Source organism: Gambusia affinis, linkage group LG21 (assembly GCF_019740435.1).
Source record: "Gambusia affinis linkage group LG21, SWU_Gaff_1.0, whole genome shotgun sequence".
Classification (NCBI taxonomy): Eukaryota; Metazoa; Chordata; class Actinopteri; order Cyprinodontiformes; family Poeciliidae; genus Gambusia; species Gambusia affinis.
Genome location: NC_057888.1, coordinates 18,961,782 through 18,984,899, shown reverse-complemented (window position 1 = coordinate 18,984,899; position 23,118 = coordinate 18,961,782). Strand labels below are relative to the sequence as shown.

Below are 23,118 nucleotides of genomic sequence, written 5' to 3'. Positions count from 1 at the left end.
TTTTTTTCCTTTTTATTTCTAGCCACAGAGACCAGACAGAAACAAGATAAACAGAACCGCAGCAACATCTGAGGCACTGAAATGATATCAGAATAGCTGAGGATGTTCTCTGCCTGTAAGCTAACAACTATCACTATCAAAGAGACTGTTGAGCTGAAGAAGTGCGAGTCAATTAGTGTGTTTGTAGCAGAGGTCTGTCTAAAATTTCTAACTAATACATATGTTTGAGCTACAGAGTACCGCACTCGTCTGCTTATAATTATTCATACTTAAAGAAAAAGAAAGCCAAACATGTATCTGTGTTTTTTGTGCGCTAGCTTGTATCTTTATGAATCTGTGTATCAAGGGGAGCACCGTGGCTCTTCCATATTTCAAACAGGCTGAACAATGCTAAGGACACGGCCCAGCTCGACATGATTGCCTGTAATGTTTCCCATAAATCACTGCATTGTGTGTGTGTGTGTGTGTGTGTGTGTGGACGTGTGCGTTGAGGGGAGGGGCTGTTTTTGGAGACACTCAGAAACGTTTCAAGTCCCTGGCAACCCTGATTAAAGCCTCTCATTGCTACACAAATAAACAGTCGGAAAGCATTCATAAATCCATTAGTTGAAGTATATGAGTCCAGTGAGGGAGAGTTTCTGAAGGGCAATCTACTACGAAGCCTTCAGGCTATCTGTTAACACCCCAGGTATCAAGGTGAGCTCTCTGTGTGTGATTTGTTATTACAGTGGCTCGAAAAAGTATTCACACCCCAAGAATTTCTATTTAATTTGTTGCACCTTACAAGCACAAACTGAACTGCATTACATTGGGATTTTATGTGATGGACCAACAGAAAGTAGTGCATAGATGAATAGCGGAAGGAAAACAAAATGTAGTGAGTTAAGGACCCATTAAAGGTTAGAGAGTTTGTATTGAGGAAGTAGAACTTTACAGAGGTGGATTCCTCCTTACCAAGACTTGGATGTCGACAATTGTGAAATCCTGGAGGTATAACAGAGGACAGAAAAAAATGGTCTGTTTACCAGGGATTGTTTCACCTGCAGGACAATCCAGAGGATACTTAGAAATAACAATGTGAAGAAGTTACCTAACTAGAAAAGAGAGTTCACTCGTGTATAGCCTAATCTCCACACAGTGACTTGTAAAAGTATTCCTACAGATTGAGAGAGGGGCTTTCATCTAAATTGGGCAAGAAGCAACGACAAAGATCTACAACTCAGGTGGGAGAATCTGTCGGCAGGAAAACTGTGCGTTGCTCACGCCACAAGTTTTACCTTTATGACAGAAAGGTTTTTGCCAGCAAGGAGGGTAAAGTAGACTAAGTAAAAAGGAGGGAGATAGATATAGCATCCTGTACGCTATTCTGTATGAAAACTTGATAGAAAATGTTTGGTTTAATGGAAAATATGTAGCAAAATTGCTGTTCACAGACATTCCTCACCTGGTTCGATTGAGCTATTATGCTAGCAGATGTAAATCAACATAAGGTGGTTCTAAAAAGATCATGTTTGGGTGGAGAAGTGGGGGTTTTTCACATATTTAAAAAAAAATTTGTATAAGTAGAAACATAAAAAAATTATTGTATCTTACTCCACACCTGTTTGTGACTTTTAGCTGGTCAATGACTACCAAACCTCTTGCTAGGTACTCTATGGGAATTACTATTTCAGTCATCCTTTGCTTCTGTCAAATTAGAGGCAGAATAAACAGTGAAACATGAACAGTGTCCTCGTTAGGCACAGCCTGTCCAGGAAACAGAAAGTCACACGAGCTCATATTCCCTGATAGACACACACCCCGGTGGTAAGCTAATGCCCCAATCAGGCTTCCACACAGGGGGCTGGAATGGGGAGGAGATAGGGTGGAGATGGGCAGCATGGTGAGGACTCTAGGGAAGACCTAGAGTAGGTGGCTCAGGCTGTGACCTAGATAGAGAACAGCACACTGCATTCCTAATGGGCCATTTTGATCACTACTGTCCTCAGCTAGACTTCTGCTACATGTCTCGTCCACAAGCATTCAGCTCTCTGATGACGAGACGTCAGAAATAGATGATGGTAAAGCAAGGCCGCCTGTTAGTGAAGCTTCTTTACAAGTCGTCTCAAGCCACGTTTTGATTACAAATATGAGAAAAATCTTTGTCTAATGTCAAACTCCCCCCACCGCCCCACAATTTTGCAATTGCGGTGTTGCCCATAAATAAGAAATAAAATTCACAATCACGTGAATAAACTTGTCCATGTGATAAGTCGTTAAAAATTATGGCAGCCACGGATGTAAACAGTTCATAATTCAGTCGTGGCGCTAGCACACATCATCTATAAGACATCAGAGGAGAAGATGGTGTCTTAGTCAGACATTGGAGTAACAAACCCCTTATATTTGGGAACATATGCGGTGTTTTGGGGAAATTGGAGTTGCCGATTTTTAAGAGAAAATAGGGATTCAACGCATTTGAATGACTCACAACAAAAACAAAAACCAAACGTAATTCTCCTAATATTTCCTGTCGTCTTCTTTGTCGTATCATCTGGCTGTTGATTATGTGACTGGTGGGATGTGAAAGAAAGAGTAGTTTTGCATAATACATCAGTTTTAATATGGCCGAAATACCACCTCGTCCTAGCACAAAATGTTTTTTAATCACAAAACGTTTTTTTTTTTTTTTTCATTAAGCACATTTATTTTCCTGATTTCAACTTGTGCAATGTTGTGGTTGCTGGAAATGCAATTTTAGAGGTGGAGAATCTTATGTCAAAGATTTGGAGATTCAACTAGATGTGTTTTTCATATCAAACAAAAATACCTTTGTAAAAAATAACAAGTTGATTAACATATTTTTACAAGACAGTTCTGTTGATTCTTGTTAGCAAACAATGTTTAATGCTGATGATTCTAGAGACAAATGTGCTTTGTGCCGCTCAAATGAATGATTTTCAACCTGAAGGAGAGGTGATGGGGGATGGGGGGGGGGGAGTTGCCAGTCGGCTCATCTCATAGCAGTCAGACTGAAATACAGGCATGAACACGCATCTGCCCAAGCATCGCATGTGAGACCATTGGAGATCGGAGACAGCAGAACTGCCGAGCTGTGATATACATCCCTCCAAGCATTCCGAGGAGGACGGGAGAGATCTTTCCGTCAATGCCGTGATTAATCTCCAGGGCAGCGGTGAAACAGGAGGGGATGGGCGGTTGTGTCAGGACATTTGGAAAGAAAAGAGGGGGGTGGAGTGACTGTGATGGTGAACAAAGTGAGGATGAGCAAAAGTAGGTGTTCAGAGGATGCAGGGTTAGATAAATAACTGGGGACAGTCCTCCTCTAAAGCTGAATTAGTCATCTTAAAACACCTTTGAGAAGAGGTAAGAAAGCTGCACTCAGGATTTCAACATGACAAGAGCAAATACTGGAAAGAAATGGCTAAATCCAAAAAGCTAATTACAAAATCATTCCAGAAATAAATATTAAAACATGTAGCACAATAAACTTCTCTACGCCTCTAAGTTGTCTATATCCCATTGGGGTAGCAAGTTGGCAGTGTGTCGCTAGAGAATCTTTACCCTTTAAACCCATTTAACATTTACTGATATAATAAGCACAAACCTGTTCATGTTACTGGGATTGTATGTGTTAGATAGGATTCAGTGCCCCCTGAGTCAAAATACTGCTCAAATCTAAAGTCTTTGAACCACAATTGTCAAGTTTGCCACAAATTCTCATATGGATTAGGTGTGTTCTTTGACTGTGCTATTCCAGTGCTTGATAATACTTAATCTGCAGCTGGTCTACTGTAGGTCCAGTTCAAGGTTTCAGTCGGGCAAACTAAAACTGCAAACATGACATTTTTGAAAAATAATCTACTCTAGGACGTTCATTGTAGTGTTCTTGGGCAAGACACTTGACCCACCTAACCTATTGGTGGCAACAGTCGAGCTTCTGTTAGACTGTTCCAGAGAACCTGTGGCTACAATGATGTACTTTGGTACTTTGCCAAAATACTTGGCAACGTACTTTGCCACTGATGGTGGCAAGGTACTTGGTTGAATGTAGTGTGAAGCACTTCTGGACAAGAAGAGTGCTATTGCTGGGTTTCAGATGATGTAGCACCGACATCACCCAATGCAGATGGAGGGCCGAAAGTAAATGCAGCCCATTTAGATGCCTTGTCTGTTCCAGCCTATTTGTGATCAATTTTGCTTTGCTTAGAACCGGAGAAACCCACTTCTGGCCCTCCATCTGAATTTTGCATGTCATCCGGGTTACGTGACTGAAAGCCAGCAATACAGGCAATTTCCCATTTTCCCTGTAGGTAGACGAAACAATTTGGGATTGTTGTTGTTTTTTAACATAACCCTGTTTTGAACTTTGTCAACACTTTCTTGACCTTTCTAGTGTGTTCCCATTGTTTATGAGTGTGCCTTGACAAAATGTGAAAAATTCGAAGACAGTCATTTTGCGAGGCAATGCCCGTCAGGCACAAGCCTCCAACGACCTATTCACTAATGATCTGAACATACCTTGATAATAATCTGCTGCTCTAGACTATTTTATCCATCTCAGCCATGCATTCAAACCCTCTCCCCAAATTTACAACCTTTACCAGGAGCAGACTCGTGAGTTATGGTATGGTATGCAAGCCAGGCACCAATTAAGATTCCTTCATGACAAACACAGGAACCAATGAAATTCTGATCCAACAAAAAAAAAAAAAAAGAAAAGAAAAAAAGAAGGAATCTCACATTCCCTGACATATTCTTTGAAGACTGTTGAGAAGGAGAAAAAAAAGAATGCAGACATTTTCTCTTAACATGCCGAACACATGTTGAGGCGGTGACAGAGCAAGAGGAATCCGGTTCCTGCCTTTAATTGGTTGCCTTTGATAGAAATCAGAAATGTAATTCAACGTTGATTGATATTATCTTTGCAATTCAAAAGCAATTTTCTGAGGTTTTGTTCTTCCGCCTCGCCATGCCGGTGATTGTCTCTCCCGCAAACTATCTACCGCGTATGTTAGCATCTATGCACATGAGGGATCTCCACCAATGGGAAAGGTCATTTCAGCCAAAGGCCTCTGTTTCATTACATTCTGAGCCAAGGAGATTGGTGAGCGGACTAGTAATGACTTCCACTGTAGCAGGCGGCCCGCTTCATTTGCATAGCGCATAGGAGAAAATAAATAGATTCCCCCCTGTGCATTTCTCACCTTTGTCTCCGCAATATCAAACATGCTGTGCATCTCTAATTCAGCTTATTGGGCTTTTTTTTTTTTCTCTTCGAAGATGCTCAATACGCTTTATTACAGGCAATATTAATGGTTTACTCACACTGTTTTAGAGAAACAAAACATAACTGTTCCTTTCTCAGATCAGCGTGCAGCTTTTTAAAAATGTTTTCTCATAACTTTGGATCGGTCTGCCTATCCTTGGAGAGAGATTTCAGGTTGAGCAGCCTTCCTCGCATTGATCAAAGGGATTCTAGCCCAAAGTGGGAAATAACATCAAAGTGTCTCGTCGCCTAAAAAAAAAAGAAAAAAGAAGCAAAATATCAAATAGATTAGGAGAAAGTCAAGAAACACTGGATGCACTCCGTGTAAAATCATGGCGGAGGAAAGGAGAGGCAATAGAAGCTCAAGTGGAACGGAGCAACAAAGGGAGGAGTGAAACAAGAAAGAGATCGTCTTTGGGTTGACATTCCATCGGGGTTGGATCATTAGCAGTTATGGGCCTGGTAGACTATGAAAGAGTTGCACTGCTACACTTAATTTCAGCTCTTTAATAAGGCACTTTATGAATTCAGTCATGTTTGCAGCCCCTCTGCACGACACGCAGCGTGAGAGACATCGGTGGATCTCATTTCAGGCCAACAGGATTTCAGATTCAATTAACTCCATCGCACAGTACCACCTCTGTTCTCACGCAAACACACACGCGCGCACCCACCCACACACACACACACGCGCACCCCTACTCTCTGTGCTTCTAGGTCTATCTTGGAGCACTGCATACAGCATTCAAAACCTAATTACTCCAGAGCCGTCTGACGGAGGCCCGGTGCTGCCCAGTCATATTTTCACTGAGTGGCCAAAAGCAGAGAAGTCCAAACCAGACAAAACTGTCTCTCATTTTTTCTAATGTGGGTTAAATCAACCCCCCACCCCCGCACTTCTTCATTTAATCCCATCACTTTGATTCACCCCATGTCTAAATCGCTTAGCCGTCATCCCCCAGCCCGCCTGTCCTGAAGCCCCGCAACAATCTGATGGTTACATTCAATTATTTAACACCAGACAAAGGCGTTTGTGTTTGCTTTTATATGCTGTACTCTGGAGTTTAGTTACTTAACTGGCTTGTTTTTGACTCGCTAATCTTCTCAGTGGGGGGATGTATTGTTACTAATTTGGTCCCCTTTGGTCTTTGTAACTTACATGGCATGTATTAATGTGGTGTGCCAGTCTTTGGGACCACCAAAAATACAGTTCTAACTACTAAAGATTTGGAAAAAATGTGGCGTTTGTTTTCATTGAGGACCCATTTAATCACATTGATACTTACTGCATACCTTTATCCAGGCTTTCCCACTGCTGCTCTGACTGAATGCTTGGTGACATTGCCCCACTGGAAGGTGAACCTACGCCTCAGTCTGGAGTCTTTCACACCCTCTAACAGTTGTTCTTCCTGGATTGTCCTGTATTCAGCTCCTCTGTCCAGCTTGTGGTTCTAAAATGGCTTTTTCCCTGCCCCTCTTCTGTAAAGACTAGATTTGTACTGTATTTTGATAAACACTAGCTAATTGCCAATCACCAAGGGAATTTTGAGCAAACCTTTGAAATGTCACACACACCCATAAAAAGCATATTAGGGGCGCCTCCATCTACTGGTTTGGAGAGAATCAAGTAGGAAAACATACTTTTCTAAGACGTCGACTATGCTGTAGCTTCAAGCTAGCATAGTTGCACATATTAGAAAGATGGAAAGAAGTTTTCAGGAATGTTTTGATATTTATAGGGGCAAGATGTAAGGCCAACAGTGGAAACAGCTGAACCATCATGATGTAACTGTTCACTATGTCAGAATTTATTTGGCAAATGTGTTTCTTTTACCCCTTTAGATCATCAACTCTTCTTCACAAGAACCAAAACCATCTGAATCAAGGGTAAAAACGTTCTTGTGAAATTGAGGAATTTATTTCCAAAGATGTCGTTTCCATCATATTTCTAAAAAACATATACGGAAACGGTTTTAGTAACGTGACAACCGATTCTCCAACTTGAGATCCGTTCCCTGTAGCTCCTCCTAACGAGCTCCGGACATTTTAGCTGCTTCACTAGTTAATACTTTTCTTGTCCGGCCTGGTCAGTGTACAAGAAAAGCTTTTAGGTGTGCCAAATAAAACAAAACTAACTTAAAAGTAACTTATTAGCAAGATATATGAGCTTGTTTTAAGCAAAAATTCCCCAATATTCGTTTAAAAGAAAATACTAGTTCCCTGACAAATTATTTCACTTATAAAAAACAATTCCATGTTATAAGTGAAATATTTTGTAAGATTTTATGTTTTTGCAGTGTTCCACTTTCTTAACCTCTGAAGGCATTTCATTGGACTAAATTTTGCTTTATTGGTGTGTGAGGAAGTTAGGAGTGAACACAAGTCCATGTCACATTTCTTAGATGTTTATTTGAAAAAAATGACCTAACATTAAGTTCACCTACTGAGACAAAAACTGAAAAAGTTCAAGAAATATTCAAAACAAAACTAATTTCCCTCAGTTTACTTTACTTAATCTGATCCAAATGCAAGTTACTGTTTATGCTCACTTCACCATCCACATTAAAAATGTGTGTTTTTAATGACTTCTTATATAATTACTCCATTGTTCAGATAACTCCACATGGGACTCATCGCTACACAGAGGCTCCAGCTTGGTGCTGCGCCTCACGCTTGCCTTTAATACCTCAGCCCAGACATTGTGATAAGTGAGGCGGGGGGAGAAAAAACAAAAAAGCAGAACAATTATCATTTTCTCTCAGATTACATTCAGCAGATGTCAGGGCTCTCATGTGGAGGCGTCTAATTGCTGTCTTCAAATCAAATGTGGCACAATATTACAATATGTGAGCGCATGTCGTAGGGAAGCGGAGAGCCTCATGTGTTAAACCATGAGTGTGTGTGGGCGTGTGCGTGTGTGTGTGTGTGTGCAGAAAACCAACACATGTGTCACTGCAGTGTAGTGATGATGAATCAAGCTTTTTTTATCATTGGTTTCTAACAACATGAGCAGGAAAGAGTCATGGAGGAACTTGCTACACTGCGAAAACACAAAGTCTTCCATATCTTTTTTTTTTCTAGTGCAAATATCTCAGTACACTTGGAATAAGACGAGACTAACTTAAACGTAACGTTTCAACAAGACATAGGAGCTTGTTTTAGATCAATAATTCCTTAATATTGATTTTTAAAAACATACTAGCTCCACTGGCAGATTATTTCCCTTATAACGTGTGGAAAAGGTGAAATATACAACAGAACCAGGACGTTTTAATCAACATATCTCGCACTACAAATTAGACCAAAAAAATAGGTGGTAAGATTTTGTGTGAAAAATGTCTCGTTATAAATAATAATACTTTTACTTTTTCATCAATATTAAACATATTTACTTTTCACAAGCTCCTATATCTTTCTCAAAAGTTACATGCAACTTAGTTTTGTCTTATTTAAATAGTACTACGATATTTGCACCAAGGACTGGACAAAAGAAATACCTGTCAAGATTAAATGCGGAAATTTTCATTTTAAGTGAAATAATCTTCCAATGGAACTAGTACTTTTTAAAAAAAAATCAATACTAAAGAAATACTGACTTAAAATTAAGTTACTTATAAGATAGTTTTGCCTTATTTAAAGTGTACTAAGATATCCGCACTAGAAACTAGATCAGAAATACTTGAGATTTTGTGTTTTTGCAGTGATATACGCGGACGAGTTTTTGTAATATGTTATCCATATTTCAGGCAGTACTAGTGCATGCACAGAAAAAACACATGCACACACGCACACACACACGCTTTAGTCCTGCTCTGGTCCAGTCCCCGGCACTTCAGAATGCTCCTTCACTGCATAAGAATAATAGGGGCTGAAGGACAGAAAGCTTCCTTCCTCTCCGGCTTTCACCGCTCTTCCTTTCCGTGCGACGCCCCGGCCCTCGCGAGTTCCCCTCGCAGCCTTAAGAGGGGCTGTGCATTGGTGGGGGAGGAGGGGGCTGACACAGAGGGGAGGGAGAGGGGGTCACAACTGTCACACTAAGCTCCAGTGTCGGCTGATGGCTCCGCATGAGGCATGCCACTTATCAGATTGGTGGTGAGGGTAGTAAAAAGTGTGTGTGTCTGTGCGGGTGAGAATACACAGGGGAGGAAGGGTTGAAGTTGATGCCAGAGCCTATTAAAGCAATCTTTTTCATTTCCACACACGCAGACGGGCACTACACGCGAGCAGACACGCGGATCTACATGCGCCTCGCAGCTCGCTCGCCCAGCATCCTGCATTAAGATGTACAAAAACCTCCACAGATCCCCCAAACCTTCCTGCAGGCAGGCAGACAGTGGCGCGATGGCTTGACTGCAAAAAAAGGCTCCCCTCTTTTCTCATCCCTCTCTCCTTCCCCGTCTCCCTTTGCTTTTCATCCTTGGTTTCCATTCTCCCCCAGTGCCCCAGTTCACTCCAGTGCACACGCTCCCTTCCTCCCTCCACTCCCCACCTCCACCTCCTCTCTGTGGAAACCATTTCCCTTCCCAGCTCTTCTTTGCATTTCCCCTGTCTCCCTACTGCTGTTCTGATGTATCAAAGTGGGGAAAAAAAGAAGAAAAAAAAGAGTTAGAGACAAAATGTTTGAATGCATATTAATGCATACAGGTCTAATCTTCATAAATATATATATAAGTATCACATATAATCACATATAGGATGTGAATTAAGTATATGCATATATGATTTCACCCAAGCTGCAAAGCTAACACTGCACTGCAAAAAACATAAAAATTTACCAAGTATTTTTTCCAGTCTAGTTTCTAGTGCAAATGTGTGAGTGAACTTGAAATAAAAATCTACAAGTAACTTTTCAGCAAGTCATAGGAGCTTGTTTTAAATCAATAATTCTTCAATATCAGTAAGAAAGTTCAGGATCCACTGGCAGATTATTTCAAGACATTTTCACCATGTTATTAGTGAAATAGTCTGCCATAGGAACTAATACTTTCACAATATTAAGGAACTATTGCCTTTCAATAGGCTCATATCTTGCTGAAAAGTTACTTATATTTTATTTCAACATTGCATTAGAAACTAGTGTGAACAAATACCTTTTGTGTCCCATGTTTTAGTGAAACTAGAACAATATTAGGGAATTATTGACTTAAAACAAGCTCACATGCTGCTGAAAAGTTACTTGTAAGTTAGTTTTGTCTTATTTCAAGCACACAAAGATATTTATTAGAAACCGTACCAAAAATATTCGGCTAGGTTTTGCGTTTTTGCGGGGTGGATTTGTCTCCTTTATTTGGTGCATGCTCGTAGACGTGACACACTTTCACACCAAGTGATGGAGTTTGGGGCTCTGATGGAAGAGGTCAGTCAGTCGCAGAGCAGATAAACAACACCTCATTAGTCCCATTGAAGGGAGTTCTAGAGGCATCGTTGTGCGATAGCATGCCAACGCGGCCCTGGGCTAAGCTGCAGACATGGAAACAATCCTGATCGGACTGGAAGGTAACGATCACGTGTTATCCACTAGAAAGGACATAAATAATAAAGCATAGTGGTTAGGGGGTATAATGTGTCCCCATGTGGCCCCTATATCCTAATGAATGCAGACATCTACACTGTGACAACATGCATGTAACGGGCATTCTTAGAATAACACCGATGCATCGCTGCCTGGGGCTGGGGCTGGTTTTATCTTCTGCACGCAACCATGCAGAGTCCAGCCCATTCATAAGATTCTAGAGTAGTCTACTGGGTCACTTACAGTGGAAAAATGTCCATACTGCTTGGAAAAATAGTGAAAGAAACATAATGGAAGTGTTAAACTTAAAGGAGAGAGTGGGAGAAGCTTGTACACGAGCATGAGTGACAGTGCTAAGACCCTCCTCGTGCCTCTGATTGGTTGTTTCTGTCGAAGTGGGGTATTTGTGCAGTAGGAACACGGGGAGAAAGCAGAGGAGCTCGATTTTCTCCGGTGTCTCATAATGTACTTTCAAGACATGGTGACAGTTTTAACAAATATGTCTTCTTTTTTTTTTTTTTTTTTTTTTTTTTTTTTAAAGTAAAAGTTGCATAATGCAACTTTAAAGTCCAGACATGAACTTAAAATTAGAAAGTGGATGTTCACACTAACTGAACTTGGTTAATAAACTATGTTCTACGTACCTGGGTCTGGTTCAGGTTATAAACTCTGAGAAGTTTAAATGTGACAAGAGAGAGAAAGTGCAACATCTTACTCTGTGTTTAGTAAAACACTACAGCCTACATGTTTCACTTTTTGAGACGAATTATTTTTTGACTCCCTGTAATGTAAACTATTGAGAAGAAGTAGTTCTCCAGAAAGGCCCAGCGTGACCTTCAGCTCTCTTTCTGTACAAAACAACTTTATACATTCTTTCTTTTGTTTTTGCATTCCACCTCTTCTTCCCCTGAACTCCTATATATAAGGTATCCCTCCTTTTTTCCTAGCCCCGACATTAATGCACTCCCAATCAGGCTGCCTATTAGGCGGACGTGGACAACACGTTCATCAGGCCATCCAAGAAGGCCTGCATGCAAATGAGCTCAAACTGCAGCGTGTTGCAAAACTCCTTGAAGATCCCGAGAGGCAGAACGTGTGGAAGACATGCATCGGGAGACGCGGCGGGCTGTCCAATTCACGCTGATGAAAACCACGGAGACGAGCAGCACAAAGGATTAACCTAATCAGGATGTCTTTTTGATGTTTTGATGCAACGCTGAGACACCCGAATGTGAAAATCAGCGCTATGAATTCCGTCCGCGAAGCGGGAGCCTTCAAGGAGCGTTTTCCTTCCCCTGTCAGCCGGAGCCTTTGTCATGAGCAGCGCAACTTTCTCCTCCCCCGAAATGAAACAAAACTTTCGCCGGAATTGCTAAAAGCGAGACTCACAACAGACAGATATGACACTTTGATTCTCTATCCTCCCTCCTGACCGCCAGGCATTTCACAGCACTTAGTGTTTTGTTGTTGCACCCGGCGAGACGCGTTCATTTTCACCTCAGTTCTTTGCCATTGTTAAGTTTTTAAAACTGTCAGGTGGAATGGGAGAAAAACAAAGAGAAGACATTAAGACGGCGTGAGGAGTTTTATAGAATTTAAGCTGAAAAATGACATGAAGTAGAAGTTGAGAGACGACGCCAAAACTTTGAGGCTAAGTCAGGCTGGTTCACTACGACGGCGTACTAGAGTCATCGAAGATAGGAGAAAACACGAAAAGAGACAAAAAAGCCCCTCACGTTTTGGGAATTAATCTTAGAAATTTTTTGGAAAAAACTCAAAACGTTTTAGATTGATCTCAGAAATTTTCCAGAAAAAGGGAAAAGTGCTCAGACTCAAAGTATGAAAATTGCAAGAAAAAATTTTGATACTGATCTAGGAAAATTTTCTAGAACACACTTGAAACTCAAGTCAAAAATGTTCGAGTATCGACGTTCAGAAAATTTCCAAAAGTCAAAAATGTTAAAATTTTTAAACTCGGAAATTGCCCATTTTTTTCTAGAATTTTTTTTAGGTTTTTTATTTTCTAGAAAATTTCCGATTAATCTCAACATTTCTGATTTCTAAAAAGCAAATTTTTTACTTCCAAGTGAAAGATACTTTTGTTAAAAATTTGAGAAAATCTCTGCTTTTTTTTACGTTTTCAAACTTTTCACACCCAGAAATTTCCACATTTTTTGCACAGTGGCCTTGACACGCTGTCGTAGGTTCGCAGGTCTCCCTCTTTGTATTCAGGAGGCGTGGGGCCTGCCGTTAAACGCACAGCGCAGAGGGGGAGTGTCGGAGCGGCCCGCAGCATGCCAACTCTTAAGTGACTGTGGCACTCAAAGATAATGAAGAACGATGATGAGGCCAAGGAGGGCATGTACCGGGCCCACATGCACAGGGAAATCACCAGCAGCACACAGCTACTCAGAAAGATTTAAGCTTTGCCCACAGCACTGATTGCATGTCAGAGTGTCAGACCTCTGGCTCAAATTGCTACCTCTATTCAAATGTTCTGCCGTTCCTAAAAAAAAAAAAAAGAAAAACATCTCTGCTTGTTTGCGCTTTTGCCTAGAGTGTGACTTGTATATTGTTGCCAAACCTTGAAATGACAACTGAGCAACCATAAAAAATAAAAAAAAATAAAAAAAACATGAAGTGTGCAAAGCTGAGAACAGTCAAAACGATCAAGCCCCCACCGCCGCGCGTTTGTCAGTTGTGACCTGGAAACAAGCTTGTCGTCTTTTGTTCAGAGTTCAGTGTCTTTCCCAGTGATATGCTAACTAATCCTATTAAGGTAATCCACATGAAAACAACTTGCGGTGCGATAGCGGTGGAGAGCGCCTTCGCTGTTAATTTATGCCATGTTAAAATGTGCAGAGAACCGAAATAATTAATGGAACTCCATTGGAAGTTTTTCATGCGACGGGAATGCTGAATTGATACCTGCAGGATGTGAGTTTTATTCGAGTGCAAGTCTGGGAATGCTTCGGCGCTAATAGTCAGTCTGCGATTGAAAGCAAATGTTTTTAATGTGCATAATTTAAATGCTCTATTCTCAATTTGTATGGAAACATGAGGGGGGCTTATATATGAAGACTTCAAGAATACAATGACAATAATCACAGGTCTTCTGAAGTACGGTGCCTTGTAAGAGTATCTTCTTTTTTTATTACATTTTTCATATTGCAATTTAACTGGTAGGAAATGTTACACAGATTTAAAAAACAATCTTAAACAATACAAATATGAGAAGTGTTTCATCCATTGACCATGGAATTCCAAAAATAAATTTACTTGACAGAAATGCACCAATTTTGAAAAAAACTCAGATTGACAATGATGAGGTTCTTAAAAACCTTCTCTAAATTGGAAAAACATAAATCGATGTTTATGATTGCAAAGACAAGGTCACACTGTAGATGTGTCATTTAATTTTGCCAGATATTTCCAAGGGAACGACAATACTGGAAAACATGAGAGTCACTTTGGGTTTAATTCAGAATACACCCCTGCTATTGGATTTTGTGCATATAAAGAATCCTGCGTGGTTGGATAATAGTAGCAAAAAGATTCAGAGAGAAGAAGTAAAATATATGGTGTTGCTGGAATCCTGCAGCTCCATGTTGAAACAGAAGCTGTTCAAGTCAGGAAGAGGCAACAGTCGATTCAAAGTCGATTTTAACATCTCCAAAGGTCTTTAATTCCCCAAGCGACGTTCGGGCCCCTCCCCATTAGCCCTCGCACCGGCTCTGAACAATGTCTGCTGGTTAACCAATGCTGAGCGATGTGGATAGAAGGCCCGCGCACATGGGAATATGAATAAAACATGTTGCCCTTATTAAAAATAATCTTGCTCTAAAGTGCCAAAGGCCCTTGAGGTCGATAACCAACCCCCCCACCCTCACTGCAGCATCTCACAGGTTCAAGGAAAATGGTCCCTGATTAGCGCTGGCAACATCCAGAGAATGTATTCGGTCTGTATGATCCACTGCTGAATGTGTTGTGTGGAATTAAACAAAACAGCGATTGGTGCTCAGGGCAACGCAAACGGAGAGTGTCAGGGTGTCGGTGTTGTGTGGGAGAACAGCTTCTGCCCTCTGGTGTTCCTACCTGAACATCTCACCCAGGCCCTTCAGCACACCCTTCTTTGGTTTGTTCTTGTCCTTGTCTTTGTCCTTGTCCACGCTCTTGGTTTCCTTCGGCCCACCCAGGGCACCGTCTTTCTGTTTGTCATCAACCAGCCCGCCGCCTAGGCTGAGGTCGCCGCTCGTGGACATCGACTCAAGGCCTGACCGGTAGCTCTCCTCTGTGTCTTCATCCACTGGAAGCACAGAAAAAGTCAGATAGAGTGTTAAATATACAGTTGTGGTACAGATTTGCTGTGCAGTCACAATTCAATTCAGGGTCATCAAAAAAATTTATGGTCCTCCTTTGATTTAACTCTAGTAAAGTCTATTTCTGGAAACTTGAGTTCCATTTCACCAGCCACACCAAGGCCTAGTTACTGCCAGAATGGAGATATTGCTCAAAGAGAACCTGTCTGACAACAGGAAGCAAGCAGAAAGACCTCATAAAGCGCCACATGATGCCTTGACATGAAAAAAATTCAAGAACCTATCTAAGCCTAACCCAACCCAACTCCTCTAGAGCTTTAAAACAAACAGGGAACAAAATCTGAAGTACCGCAAACGTCTGGTAAAGGTCAGTGTCTATGATGTAATCATAATTAAGAGACTGGGTGAAAACATAATCCATGGGAGACTTCCAACGTCTGGCATTTTGGCAAGACTTGATGTAAACAACTGACCCAAGATTTCTCTCAACCAGAAAATCTCAACAATGGAGCGTTGTCTCGAGATAAAGCATGTTTGGGATATGCAGTGAGAACATTATCCCTAGCGTTCTATCAAGCCCTCCTCTAACAGAAGTGTCTTGGAGTGGCCTGGTTAAAGGCCTAAATCCAATGGAAAGCCTTGTTTCTTGAAAACACTCCAATTAAAACAATTTTGCCAGAAGAAAGGGACAAAATTCCTTCACTCGTTGTTTTTGTAGACATTGTGGCCAATTGAAGTGACCAAGCCATTAGAGGATTACTTTTTCACATAGAGCATAGCTGGTTTGGATGGAGTTTCCATTTATAAACCAATTTATAAAAGCAGTTCATACTAACTCCTGTTTTTGTCTCATAATGTTTGCTGATATGTAACATTTAAGGCACAAAGAGCAAAAGAAGACTCCTTAAGGAGGAAATACGTTATCACAGCACTTCCACATTGTGAGGAACTTTTACACAAGCCAAGGCAGCTTCGAATATAAAGTGCAACTAAATGAACTTTAACTTTCAGCCGACTCCCTGCAGATCAATGAAGCTGTATTTGAAATCAGCAGACAGCGCCAGTTTTCTTTTATCAGTTGCAGTGCATAACTTCTTTCTTTTAACAACATCAGAGGAGCCATGGAAAAAAAAAAAAAAACACAAAAAAACTGTGTCCCAAAAGGTATAGCAGCTCTGAACAAAACACACTGAATTCATTCGCCTCATTAGGGCAGAATATATTTACATTGCACACCCACTGAGAGTTGTGTGCACTGGAACAGATTTTCACTTAGCTCAGACGCTCAGGTTATTTCAGTTGTGTGTATTTCACATGGATCACAGAAAGAAAAAAAACAAAAACAAAAAACAACTCTCCTTCTGCTGTATTTTACACGTAAAAAACAAAAACAAACAAAAAACGCCTTCACGCAAGCGTAAGCAGTAATGATAGTCATGCGAATCTGATTTTTAATTACGTCTGAACTAATTTTAAACCCGACATCAAACTCAAACCGAACTCCTTAGGTGCTGCAAGGTTGATTAAACCCAAAGTTTTCATCACATCTAATCAGAATCAATGTAGAAAATGTAATTAATCCGTCACTAATTATGCATTTAAATAATCTTGAAGAAGGCTTCTGGGGATCATAATTGCAAATACGACGTGCTCCGAGCTTGGCGCGGCTCCCGTCTGCGCTCTGAGGTATGAAGTAGATGTCCCTTAGATTACAATGTATTACAGTCATGCATGTCATTGTTCAACTTCTGCCTCTGATATATATGTAGAGAGAGAGAAAGAGCGAGAGAAAAGTGCTTATCGTGTGGAAAGAAGAGGGAGGCGAGACAAAGATATTTAGCAGCCTAAGGAAGGGGAGAGTATGCTGGAATCAGATTTGAAGGATGATCGGGTTTGGCTTTCTTCTTGTGATCTGTGCAGCTATCAGCCTTTTGTTTTCAGCTGCCACCTCAAAGGAAACCACCGAAACGGAATGTGAACACGGAGCACCGACCGGCGAGAACACAAAGGAGATTAGAGTCTTAAATCTGCTCGATTATATGCAGCTGGTCTCTGCACACGGCCTCTCGCTTGTGTTTGCCCAGGTGCCTCCGCACCACGTTAGAATGTCACAGAAAACTCAGTTCGTTTCGACAACTTGATTCAAACAATGATGATGTAGTTTTGATAGAAACAGGATGAGCCACTTCATGTGTGTGTTTTCTTCGATTGCTATTGACGGGTTCAATAACAATTGCCTGCTACAATAGTAACGACATGTTTTGTAATATAGAACTGCATCTCATGGCTCACTTAATTATGAGAAAGAGTGTGGATCGAAGATTGACTGAGCATGTGGTGTCCAAGTATATTAATTAGGGTTTGTGCAGGTTTCACTAACTTAAATGTAAGACTTTTTAAGACGTTTATGAATTAAGTTTAAGCCCTGCATAAAAAAAAAAAAAGAAAAATCACGTATTTTCTATAGTGGCAGTGCCCAGCTGTTTTGCCCAGAATGCATTTGGCATTGTGTGAGTTGGCAAAAGAAGTGAGTCAGTGGCAAAGACATACACCATCCAGCAAACTGATGATAAATTTCCACTTACCCACGATAGACACAAAAAAACTAGCTAGCTAGCTAGCTAGCTGCAAGCTACCGCTCGCTAGCAGTAGGTTTTTCAATACCTTGTAAAGACCGTGAGTGATTTCTCCTACTAGCACTAGATACGGTAGTTTGTTTTGGTTGTGTTTACTGCTGGAGATGATTTTTCCTCCAGCTAGGTTTGAGATGTACGAGGTTCAAGAAGAGTCAGTGACTTGGATTCATGAAATCCATTTATTGAGACTAAAATGCAACGCTGATCCATTGTCTTGTTTTTCATGTGGGAAAGCACAGCAAAAATGACACCTAACAACAGTTTCTGATTCCTTTAATAGGTTTCTATGTAAACTAGGTCCTAAAGAGAGCGTGTGTGTGTGCATGTGTGTATATAGGAGCATCCAAGTAGCTAAAACAGATAGAGGAACACACAGAATTCTTTATTCCCAACATTACCCAGAATGCCTTCCGCTGTAGTTCGCTTCCTTTTTTTGGAGCGGTCTCCGGTTGGAACTCAATTTGAGACCCAGATTTTGCTTTTTTTGATCCGTGTCAGAGTCCAATTGCGCATTCACACCTCCCTGAACAAACTGGACTTTCTTCGCAAATGAACTGGGGAGTTGGATTTGGGCAGACAAAACGAGGCTTGTGTGATTACCTGAGATGAACCTGGGAACCTGCACACATTCTGGATAGGGATCTGCTTGATCCCTCTGTCTGGCGCCTGCTTATCATCCACTTAAGAACAATGGCACTGAGTAGCAGCTGTGAGCTGTATCTGGCTAGTTAAATGAATGAGATTAGCAGTAGTGCTAATGTTCCTACCACTGCTTAATGATCCTGAGCTGCAGATAACACTCTAAATATTTTAATCCAGAACTTCCCAGAGGGCAGCAGATGAACGCGTCTCTCTACGCACACCTGCATCTGCAGGTTTTTGCTCATGTTTAAGCTGATTTGTATTCAATACATATACACGTTTATACTCTATACACAATTAAACATGACATTAAATGAGGGGGGGGGAGGAAAAAAGAGCTACATCTCTTTAAAAAGCAGAAAAAAGCCTTCACCGTCAGACATCAGAAGGTGAGGCCGGGAAGACTGATTTGATGGGTCTCAAAAAGAAGCAAAAGCTCGACATTCTCAACTGATAGCGGAAAGCCTTGATGAAAGTGTCAGGAAACTCAAAGATAATTTGCGGCAGGCGACAATCGCCTGAAACATTTTGTCACTTTTCTGAAATCAACCATTGAACTTTTCTTCCTTAATAATCATAGACCTTTAAGACAGCCCGTCAGCGAAGGTTATGAAAGACAAAGAAAATTGCAAGTCATTTTTTTTCTCACCCCCCCTCCACCCCCTCCCCACCAACACATAAAAGACGTGAGAGATGATTTTACTTTCTCTATCTTACTCCTTCAAAACAGTCCAACACAAAAACATTTTATTTATTTTTTTGTTCTTGTCCAGCAGAATATCTTGTGGGGACACATTTTCTTTACGTGTTGTTGCCCCCCCACACACACACACTCACACACACACACCCCACTCCCATCCCTCCGTTCTTATTTTATGTAAATAAAAGTCTGGGAGCATGTGGAAGGCAGCGGCTTATCTGTCAACTCTGACTATTAACCTCGGTGACGAGCGCAGGCTGGCTGCTTTTATCTAAATTGAAAAACAGAGTTATTTGAATATCATGGGGAGAATGCAATATACTGCAGCAGGGGAAATCGGTTGCTTTCCCCATTTTTCTTTGCAGAGATAAGACTGTATTTAGTGGCTTGCCGACAGAGCTTATGAGAACAAAGCGTTTCAGGCAAATAATTCCTTCTTTTTCAAATGTCCCCCAGCTCTTTTAATGGAATCCTTTAATGGTGAAAAGAAATTTATATCGAGTGATTACTCTTGTGGTGTTGCAGTGTTATTACCTGTCGGAAACTGTAACACGGCTGTCTCTCCGCGTCCTGTGTGTGTGTGTGTGTGTGCTGTCATCGCCTGACAACTACAGTCAATTGCAGAAATATTCACACCCCTTGAACTTTTTAGGATTTTATCTCACACTTCACTGTGTTCTAAAGGGATTTTACGAGACAGACCGACACAATGCAGAATTTTGGGGAGTTGTTGACGTGATTCTCCAACAAAAGAACTGAAAAGTGTTGACATGCATGTTTAACTTCTTCAGTCAAACACCCCGAAATAAAAATCTCGTGCAACCAACTCCCTTTAGAAGAGGCTTTGCTCAATCCACCATGTGTCACAGTGGAGGTTATGTGTCAAAGGTTATGCACAATACTCGGTTTTCACTTTTTGCTGAAAAGTTACTTTTAAGTTAGTTTTGTCTTATTTCAAGTGAGCTAAGACATTTGCAGTAGAAACTAGAACAACAATGGAATTGTTAAGCGGAAGTATATAAATACTCACAAGTCTCCACGCTGTTTTCTTCCCTTGGTATGAGACCAGGTTTCACATAAGACTTGTCGATTGCCGCCCGGAAGCTCTCGTTGCAGCCCCGCCCCCTGATGATGCGTTGATGAATCCTCTGGACGTTGAGCTCGTCGCCCGCGATGACGTCGGCGGCATCTTTCTGGAGACTCTCCATTGAGCTGGACTTTTTTAGACGTGGGGAAGAGCCGACTTGTCGCTCTTCGAAACCTGCAAAAACGGAGTGAGCAGGTGTGGAAATGGTCGTGAGATTTTTGGCTCTTAGTATCACACAAGCAGGAGGTAATATGTGCAAATTATGGAACTGGGTCATTTAAATAAATCCGTCATATTTTCAACAAAACTGTACGTCCTTGACAAAAGGAAAAGGTTGAAGAATATCAATCAAAATCAGAAATAGATGCCTTAATATTGAGGGCTACGAGTCTCATAATTCAATAAATCCTTATAATAATATAGTAAATCATAGTCAATAAATTAGGGTATGCATTCTGATGAGACCTGCTTGTTAGATTAAAAGCATCTTTAAAAATAACCTTTGATTAAACCCTTTCTAGATAATGCAATATTCTAATCTTAAGTGTCACGTCTTCATCGGCTGTAAGCGAAAACTCATCATAGCAGAAATAAAGTCGTGAAAGGAATCAGTCTGTGTGATTGCAACACGTTTCACTTGAGAATTGAGTTACTAAAATAAATAAACTTTACCAATCTATGTTTTCATTTGCTCTGGAAATATGTGGGAATCCCAACAAAATTGAAAGAAATAAATAAATAAATAAGATTTGAATTGAAGAACTGTTCAAAGACTCTACAGTTCAGGATAAAATGATTCGGATGCTGTTACAGACCATGTGATTGGTCTGGAGTTAAAGTACCAATCAGATTTTAGGCACACAGATTGTTTTATTTTTGTAATGATGGATTGTAGCACTACTGAAATTACTAAATTGCGTATGATCCTATGCATGATTTAATCATATAATGACTTCAAGTTATAATCTAGTATTTGCAATTTTTTTGGGCTTGTTTTAATGTGTATTGCATGTGTATTTACTTTTACTGGTTCAGTTAAATTATGTCGTCTTTGGAGGATTTGGGAATTTTTTTAAATTGGTGGGGGGGGTTAAAAATCACATTAATCTATATTCCCAAAGGCTATTTAGGGTTACAAGTTACACTTTACTTTGTATCATTGTTGCTGATTCAACCCTACCCCAAACTCAACTGCAGCAGTAAAGACAACTTCCTTTGATTCCATATACTGTAATAATTTTACAAATGTTTAAATAGAAATAAAATCATTTTAACATCTGCAGTTTTTTTTTTAGTTTTTTTTTTTTTTTACTTAGTTTCTTAAGAGATAGATAATAGACTACGTGGGAAGAGTTTTTACTTCTGAAAATGTCAGACATGGCTGTCAGCTACGACGACAACAACAAACCAGCGAAGGAAATGGATCTCTAGCTTCATGTTGATTAACTAGCTTTAAGCATTGAACTACCACAAACTGTACAATTTCACAGATTATTGCAATCATTTGTATAAATCGTAGCAATGTCTGAGCAAGGCACTGGGGCTATTATGGGCACTCGTGTTTGTTGGAAAGACATCACTTTGCTCCCGCGTATTTATGTGACTACCAGGGTTTGTACGGCAACGCAAATAAACGGTCAACGCGAACGGTAAATTGTTAACACTATGCAACGACAGAAAGCATTCTGCCTCTTGTACCGCCGAGCCGTGTTCCAGACAGCTGTAATTATCTTTTTTTAGCAATACTTTCGAGAGGTTTGTTTAGGTTATGTAAGCGGAGCTACACTTGGGTACTGGTATTTCATTTTGTCAGGGAGCATCCATCAGCTACCCGACTTCTCTCCTTATCCAGCGGCTGGTAAACAAGTAGATCTGTTTTCGATTTTCAGTCCCTTCATCTCCTATTTGACTCAGCAGGTTAGTGTCCAAATGGCATTCACAAGTAAAGCTTTTTTTTTAAAAAAAAGGACTTTCAATAAAAATAGTAAAACTTGTTAGACTTATTGATTCAGAGGCCATGGCATATGCTGAGAAAATGTATTCATAAAGGAAGTGTAGCATTAAAATTCTCTTTAGATTATGAAGGTTTTGGGGTTTTCGACAGCAAAAAGCACTTTGTGATTTAGTTTCTGTCACACACATGCAAACAATTTTAGGGACCCCAAAGGAGCAGTAACATTTAACTGATATGAACAGGATCCATGTCACGTTTAAAGCAGCCTAAATGAGGCGTGTTCGACCACTGCCGGTGATCACATGGACCTCTTGGCAAACAAAACAAACACCCTAAATGAAAGAAAACTATCTGTTGCTTCGGAAAGCCGCCCTCTAAACATAAAAAAACCCACAATTCCAGCCGAAAGAATTTGAGGGGTATGTCACTGCCAGGTTTGCACATTCAAAGCCTTTGGCTCATTCTTCTTCACGGAATGGTTTTCATATGACCATATGGTGTTGATATATGCTGCTCTAAATATTATATTTGACTCCTGCTTTCAGTGGCGCTTGTGGAAATTAAAGATAAACCGATTTGGACTGAGCAGCTTTCACAACAACTTCTTTGTTAAATTTGCAGTATGCAATTTATATAAATAATATGCTTTCTGCATATTTGTTAAAACTGTATGTATGTATGTTATGAGACAGATAATCTGTGAAGAGAAAAGATTAATCTCCTCCACATTCTCCCTGACCTAGCATTGCAGTCTGAAGAAATGCACCTCGCCTGACCAAAAACAACCAATCAGAGCCAGGGGGAGGGTCTTAGCGCTGTCAATCAATCTCATGTAGTCGCTGGTAAATGTGCCAATGGCAGAAAAGCAACTTGCTGTTACAGGAAAACTGCTCATCTGCAATCATGGGTGGCCATGCTAACTGGCCTAGCATTGAAAACATGCTATGCTAGCAGCAGCATAATAGAGAGCAAGTGGGGTGTCACATCCTAACACCCACC

General features: G+C 40.6%; 1 protein-coding gene across 1 annotated transcript in view; it reads right to left on the bottom strand.

Annotated features, from left to right (window-relative positions):
* The window catches only part of LOC122824643 (partitioning defective 3 homolog), a 370,755-nt gene that overhangs the window by 115,558 nt on the left and 232,079 nt on the right, over positions 1-23,118 (bottom strand). Inside the window, exons 18-19 of the mRNA XM_044105505.1 lie at positions 20,109-20,339; positions 14,877-15,087 (exon numbers count right to left, since the gene is read on the bottom strand). Of these exons, the coding sequence (XP_043961440.1) occupies positions 14,877-15,087; positions 20,109-20,339 (442 nt within the window). The remainder of the gene's footprint in view (positions 1-14,876; positions 15,088-20,108; positions 20,340-23,118) is intronic.